General features: G+C 60.7%; 1 protein-coding gene across 12 annotated transcripts in view; it reads left to right on the plus strand.

Annotated features, from left to right (window-relative positions):
* Window positions 1–6,937, plus strand: part of SH3TC1 (SH3 domain and tetratricopeptide repeats 1) — a 52,999-nt gene that overhangs the window by 40,900 nt on the left and 5,162 nt on the right. For all 12 annotated transcript variants that reach the window (XM_024745056.1, XM_024745058.1, XM_024745061.1 and 9 more), the window contains 5 exons: window positions 1–690; window positions 3,191–3,371; window positions 4,493–4,643; window positions 5,860–5,982; window positions 6,663–6,813. The exon at window positions 1–690 is cut by the window's left edge and continues 1,005 nt beyond it. In XM_024745056.1, coding sequence (XP_024600824.1) covers window positions 1–690; window positions 3,191–3,371; window positions 4,493–4,643; window positions 5,860–5,982; window positions 6,663–6,813 — 1,296 coding nt within the window. The remainder of the gene's footprint in view (window positions 691–3,190; window positions 3,372–4,492; window positions 4,644–5,859; window positions 5,983–6,662; window positions 6,814–6,937) is intronic.

Below are 6,937 nucleotides of genomic sequence, written 5' to 3' on the forward strand. Positions count from 1 at the left end.
GCAGCCCCCAGCTCCCCCGCCTCCCCGCCCAGCTCGCCCCCTACCTCCTGCAGGCCCTGGCCTCCCCGGCCTCGGGCGCGGGGCGGGCGCTGCGCGGCCCCATCTACGCCAGCCTGGCCCGGCTGCACAGCCAGCACGGGCGACAGGGCAGGGCCATCGCCTTCATGACGCGGGCCGCGGAGACGGACGCCCAGATCGGCGGCCGCACGGTCGTGGACCGCCTGGTGGCCCTCGCCTGGTTGCACGTGCTTCACAGGCAGATCCCGGCAGCGCTGGACATCTTGGAGTCCGTCCTGGAGGCGGCGGTGGCCGCCCTGGACCAGGAAGGCGTGATCGCCAACATGGCAGCTATTGGCCTGAAGAGGATGCGCAGGACCCAGCAGGCGGCCGAGGGCTACTACCGCGCCCTGCGGGTCGCCAGGCGCCTGGGTCGCCAGCGGAACAAGGCGGTGGTCCTGGCCAACTTCGGGACCCTGTGCCTGCAGACCGGCGCCGGCAGGCTGGCCCAGCACTACTTCCTGGAGGCCGTGAAGCTCTTCTCGCGGCTGCCCAGTGGAGAGTGCGGCCCAGACTTCACCCAGGTGCTCCTGCAGCTGGGTCACCTGTGCACCCGCAGGGCCCTCACCCGGCAGGGCAAGTGCTACTACGAGTGGGCCTTTCTGGTCGCCGTGGAGACGGACCATTTGGAGAGTAAGTGTGGGCCACACTGGCTTCCTGGAAAGAAAGAAAACACGTTTTCTTTCCATCTCTGTTCAGAACACACCTGGGGTTTGCGATCCAGAGGCGAGCGGTTGTTTTTGCACTGACAATGCCGAGTACTGGAAACCAGCAGACGTTTGCAGACGCCTTGAGGTGTCCCACACCGGGCCAGATGTCACCAGGGCAAAGGACTCGTCCCAGTCTGCCTGGGACCGTCCCGCTTTGGGCATTGAAAGTCCCGAGGTCGGGAATCCTGGCGGTCTCCAGCAAATGGGCGGTGGTGACCCTGGACGTGGCCCAGGCCAGGCGGGGGCAGCCGTGCCGAGGAGCCACCTGGGCCTTGAATGCTGGGTGCTTTAGCTGGTGCTGGCATCTCCCAGCAGCCCTGCACACCTGGCATCTCCCCTGCACAGAGGGTGCAGGACAGTTGCTTCATCCAACAGCTACTTGTGTGAATACTCCAGGCTCTGTGCGGGGCTCCACCTGCAAAGGGACCCGAGTGGTCCTCACTGGGGGCTGGCGGCCAAGCGTGGGAAACAGATGCCACAAAAGCAGGAGCTCAGCTTAAATATGGGGGCACCAGGCCTCAACTCGTAGGTCGGGGCAGTCTGATTAGTCTGGGACTTGAGGGATGAGGAGGCTTTAGCCAAGCACGGGATGGGGGTCTGGCAGAAGGAGCAGCCAGTGCAAAGGCCCTGGGGTGAGTGAGCTGGGCCGAACCTTAGGTGGGAAGCTAGGCAGGGGCCCAGGAGCCCAGACTGTGGTTTGGTGTTTTTCCTGAGAGCGCTGGGGAGCTACTGAGGGACGTAGACCACTCATTGAGGCTGGAAGGGGTCCCTCTGGACCTCCAGAAGGAACCAAGAGCTGGGTCCCTGACCCTCCCCGTGCCCTCAGGCAGGTCCTGGTGGTGCTTGGCAGTGGAACGTGGACCCCCCGTGTGCCTATCAGAAGCCTCCTTTGACCCACCTCCCCAAACCCGGGCACTGGGGGATTCAGACTTGGGAATGCAGAGCTGGGGGACCCAGAGGGTCACGTTGTTTGCTCCTCCCCTGTATTGAACAGTGAGGAGACTAAGGGCTAGGGTGACACCCCAGGGTCACTCCGTGCTTGGTCTGGTTCCTTTTTTAGCCCCTTTCAGTAGTTTGTGTCTTCCTAGGATTTGTCCATTCCATCTTGGTTACCTAATTTGTTGGCATACAGCTGTTCATAGCATGCCCTTTATTTCCGTGAGATCGGTAGGAATGTCCCCATTTTCACTCCTGGTTTTAGTGATTTTCATCTTCTTTCTTTTTTTTCTCGGTCAGTCCAACTAGAGATTTGTCAATTTTGTTAATCTTTACAAAGAACCATCACTGGGTTTCATTAATTTTCTCTATCTTTCTATTCTCTATCATTTTATCATTTCCGCTTGAACTTTTATCTTTCCTTCCTTTTGCTTGCTTTGGGTCTAATTAACTTTTCTTTTTCTAGTTTCTTAAGGGGGAAGTTTAGGGTTTTGATTTGAATTCTTTATTCTTTTTTTGACACAAGCATTTACAGTGATAAAGTCCCTCTAAGCACTGCTTTCTCCGCATCCCCTAAATTGTGGTACGTTGTGCTTTTATGCTCACTCGTCTCAGATATCTTTCAGTTTCCTTCCTCGACCCATTGGTGATTGAGGCATATGCTGTTCATGTATACAGAGCTGTGAATTTCCCAAACTTCCTTCTGTTACTGATTCCTGATTTCATTCCGTTGCACCTGGAGAACACGCGTCACATGATTTCAATCCTTTTATGTTTACAGAGAATAGTTTTGTGATCCAGCCTCTGGTCCTTCCTGGAGAATGTTCGTGGGCACGTGAAGAGCACGTGTTCTGCTGTTGCTGGGGACGTGTTCTGTGGTCTGTTAGGTCTGGTTGGTTCGCCGTGTCGTTCAAGTCTTCTCTTGGCTTGTTCATCCCCGGGTCATTTTTAAGAGTGGAAGCTCCCAACGGTTCCCAACCCTCTGGTTTTAGGAGGGGCAAGTATGGCTGAGGGCTTGGAGCCCGGCTCCATGAAGGAGCGTCGGCTCTGGAATACCGGGACTGGAGCTGAATCCCTTCTCCACCGCATGCCGTGTGCTCCAGCTTTGAACTCGGCTTGCCCCTCTGCCACGGGGGGGTGCCGGCGATCCCTGCCTTGTCCGCTCAATGTGAGGGCAGCCCCTGTTTGGCTGGGAGGAGCTTTGTGAAGCAGAAACAGCACCCTGGCACGGTGGGAGAGCCTGGCCGGGACGGCCCAGCCTGAGGGTTATAAAAGTGGTCGGTGCTGTCCCTCGAGGCCCTGTGACGTGCCTGGCCTGGCCCTGTCTCGAGATGCTCGCCGGCTGTGTGACCTTGAGCAGGACGCTCAGCCTGTCTGCATGTGCGATGACCCCAGCTCACAGAGGCGGGCGCCCAGCAGGGGACTTTGACCCTGCAAACGTTGCTGTGATGCATGATGGGGGCCTTTTCCTTTTGTCTCCCGCCCAGGCCAGCTGCACGCCGTCCAGCGGCTGTGTCACTTCTACAGCACAGTCATGCCCAGTGAGGCCCAGTGCGTCGTCTACCACGAGTTCCAGCTTTCGCTGGCCCGCAGGGTGGCCGACAAGGTGCTGGAGGGGCAGCTCCTGGAGGCCATCAGCCAGCTCTACCTGTCCCTGGGCACCGAGAGGTGAGGGCTGGCCCTGGGGGCGGGAAGGGTGGTGAGGATGCTGGACCGCCATCCTAGGACAGCCCCTCCTCAGGGGCCATTTCATCCCTTAGGGTCAGACGGGCTCTGGGCCAGCAGGCCTGGTCTCACCCCCAAGGGAGGCAGAGCATGTGCTTCTGGACCTTTCTTCCTGCCGTGGTGGCTTCTGGAAGCTGACCCCGCTCTGCCCTGAGTCTTTTCTCGCTGGCCCAGCTCTGGGCAAGGTAGTCTGGTCCTCGTTTGTCCCCTCAGATGTGAGGACAGCAGCCACGTGTGCCCAGAGGATTCTCATCCACTGGAGACAGCTGACTGTCCCACCTGCTTCCCTGGGACAGGATTTCAGAACCACATGTGAAGAAGCCCACCCAGAGCGTCCTGACCGGGGGTGGGTCACAAATGGCTGGACCACACAGCCTGCGGGCTGGCAGAGTCTCACAACAACCCCTCCAGCGTGGGGGCTCCCCGAGGGCAGGGAAGGAGCCAGGTTCCCCAGGACTCAGGAGATGTGCCAGTCTTGGCCTCCGCCTCTCATCCTCGGGCCTCGGTTTCACAGCAGGGCCAATGGGCCAGCGACCTAGATCGATGCTCCACAAAGTGGGGACCCCGGGTCAGCAGCCTCCACCTTGCCGGGGCGCTGGTTGGAAATGCACATTCCCAGGCCTCACTCCAGACTTCCTGAGTCAGCAGCTCTGGGAGCAGAGCCCTGCGATCTGTGTCTGAACAGCCCCCCTGGGCGGTTCTGATTTTCCCTTGGCCTGATAACCAGTAGCCTGGACGATCTCTAAATTTCTGCCCAGTGGCCGCAATCCCTGCTGCGTCTGGAAGTGACACGGGCCTGTGTTTGGGGAAGTGAGGCAAACAGACAGCACACTCCTCCTCCCTTGAGGCTGCCCGCTTCCATCCCAAGGGCCTCCTTCACCTTTGCTGGACGAGTTGCTGTATGTTCATCCCGGATCTCCCAACAGCCTGGGAAGGGCAGACTCTTTTCCTGCTCCTGACGTTTCAGGTCCATGCTCGCCAGACGGCCCTGGGGAGAGCCCCATCCGCTCCATGTGGGCGGCCGGCCTGGGAGACCTGTTCTGACCGCCCACATCTAATTCCAGGGCCTACAAATCCGCGCTGGACTACACCAAGCGCAGTCTGGGGATATTCATCGACCTGCAGAAGAAGGATAAGGAGGCACAGGCCTGGCTGCGGGCGGGGAAGATCTACTATATCCTCCAGCAGAACGAGCTGGTGGATCTCTACATCCAGGTGCGAGGGCTCCGGGCGTGTGCGCGCGGTCACTCACCCACCCGCCCGCTCATCCCTAAGCCGCCGCGTGCCAGGTGCCCGCGCCATCTCCCGCCGCCCCAGACCTCCAGCATCTTCCGTAAACAACTGAGCTCTGGGGACAGTGCCCCCGACTGTGTTGGTACACAGCAAGCGCTCGATAAGTGTGCAAATGTTGTGCCCACTCAGCTGACACACAGGACCTGCTTCAGCAGCCCACAGCATTTCTCCTTAAAAAGCACATTTATCACAGAAGCTCCGTTTTTTGACAGTTTCTCAAACATGACGTGATTTGTGACTGAGAGACCCAAGAGCCTTGTGGGGTTTTTTCCTTTTTGGGCACCTGCTGTGTACCTCCCCTGGGCCAGGCCGGGGTTGATGAACCAGATCAGTAGCTGGCGGCTGGTGGAGGGTACAGCCTCCTCTACAAGCAGTGCTGCCTGGGGCCAGGGCTGCGGCACAGAAAGGAGCGGGGGGTGCACTCGGTCAGCCTGGGGTCACGGAGGCTGTTTGAACTGTAGGGCGGTGGTAGGCATATGGGGTATTCCTGTACCAGGACTCATAGGTGCAAAGGCCCAGCGGTGCCCGGGAGTGCAGCAAGGTCAGGGCTGCGAGCCGCTGTGTGTGGCTGGACTGCGGACCAGGGCCGGTCCCCTCAGTCACTCGGCGTTTTTTTCCGAGCACCTACTATGCGCCAGGCACGTGCGAAGCCCTGGACACAGCAGAGGAGCGAGAGCCTCAGTCCTCTGGCAGGAGAGACGAGTGGACGTGCGGTCGGGTGTCTCTAAGTGCTTGGGAGGGAAAAGAGGGGGGCCCAAGGAGCCAGGATTTGGGAGCCCCAGGTGAAGCCGAGCAGAGGATGCTGTGGTCTGGGCATGGCTGGCGGGATTTGGAGGCTGGCTCTGAGTTCCGTCCCAAGTGCCTCCCCAGCCCACACGTGCTGGCTCCTGGGGCCTCAGCTGGAAAGGCCTCCTCCTGGGACACAGGGCTTAGATGATTTGTCCTCATGCCAGCAGGTGACGAGGGCCCCGCATGCACAGGGACTGAGGTGTATGAGAGGAAAGAACCCTCACTCCGTGTCAGTGTGATAGAGGGTCCCGGGCGGCCGGCAGGTGGCTGTGAGCTTCCCCCAGCGGGCCCGGCCACCTCGCCCTGCCGGGTCACTGGGGGATGCATGAGAGTTTCTGCATCCCCACAGGTGGCACAGAACGCGGCCCTGTACACAGGGGACCCCAAGCTGGGGCTGCAGCTCTTTGAGGCGGCTGGAGACATCTTCTTCAACGGGACCTGGGAGCGGGAGAAAGCTGTGTCCTTCTACCGGGTGAGCGGCGGCTGTGGGTCCAGGCTGGTGGGCCTCAGGGGGCATCCCTCCTGGAAGCAGCATCCCCCACGTACGTGTTTAGTTTCCCGGTGGTTTGGTCAGGGATGACCTTGGCCCCCATCCCCAGCCTGGGAGGGACAGAGCAAAGAAGGACCATCGTAGGACATGCATCCCCGTGATCCAGACAACCCTGGGATGCGAGGACTGTCCCCGTTTTACAGATGAAGAAACAGGCTCAGAGAGGCACAGGGGTGTGCCTAAGGACACACAGCACATCAGGGGGAGGCCCCGGACCAGGGCCAGGTGTGCACGTGCCTGCCAGGGAGGGCAGCTTCTCCCCGTCCGTCTACCCAGCTCGTGCGTGTGGCTCAGCCCCAGGGGACAGATAAACGCGGCGTATTTAGAGCCTAGAGGGGTGTTGGACCTTCCTGGTCAGGCGCCCACCACCCAGGAGGGTCAGGGCTGGTCTGAGTGTGTGTGGTGTAGCTCGATGGGCAAGGCTCACACCCAGCTTACTCACGGCCCAGTGACGCTAGGGGTGTCACACCACTCTGAGCTGGCCTTTCCTGGGGGGGCAGAGCTGTGTAAAGCTCCAGTGGGCTAGTGGGAGCTCTGAGGAGGGTACCGGGCCTGGCTGGCTGCTGCGGGCGGAGGCCTGACCCGCCCGCCTGTGCTCACAGGACCGGGCGTTGCCCCTGGCCGTGAACACGGGGAGCCAAGAGGCCGAGCTGCGGCTCTGCAACAAGCTGGCAGCGCTGCTGGCCGAGACGGAGGCGCCGCAGGAGGGCCTGGAGTTCGCCCACACGGCCCTGGCACTCAGCATCACCCTCGGTAAGCCGCACCCCGGGCCCAGGGCCTCCACCCCTGAGGTCTGAGCGCGGCCGCGCGTCTCCTGGGCTGCAGGCGCCTCTCCCGTGGGCCAGGCTGCTGAGACGGGCAGCAGTGCACCCGCCCC

The sequence above is a fragment of the Neophocaena asiaeorientalis genome, unplaced genomic scaffold (assembly GCF_003031525.2).
Source record: "Neophocaena asiaeorientalis asiaeorientalis breed wild unplaced genomic scaffold, Neophocaena_asiaeorientalis_V1.1 scaffold65, whole genome shotgun sequence".
Taxonomy (NCBI): Eukaryota; Metazoa; Chordata; class Mammalia; order Artiodactyla; family Phocoenidae; genus Neophocaena; species Neophocaena asiaeorientalis.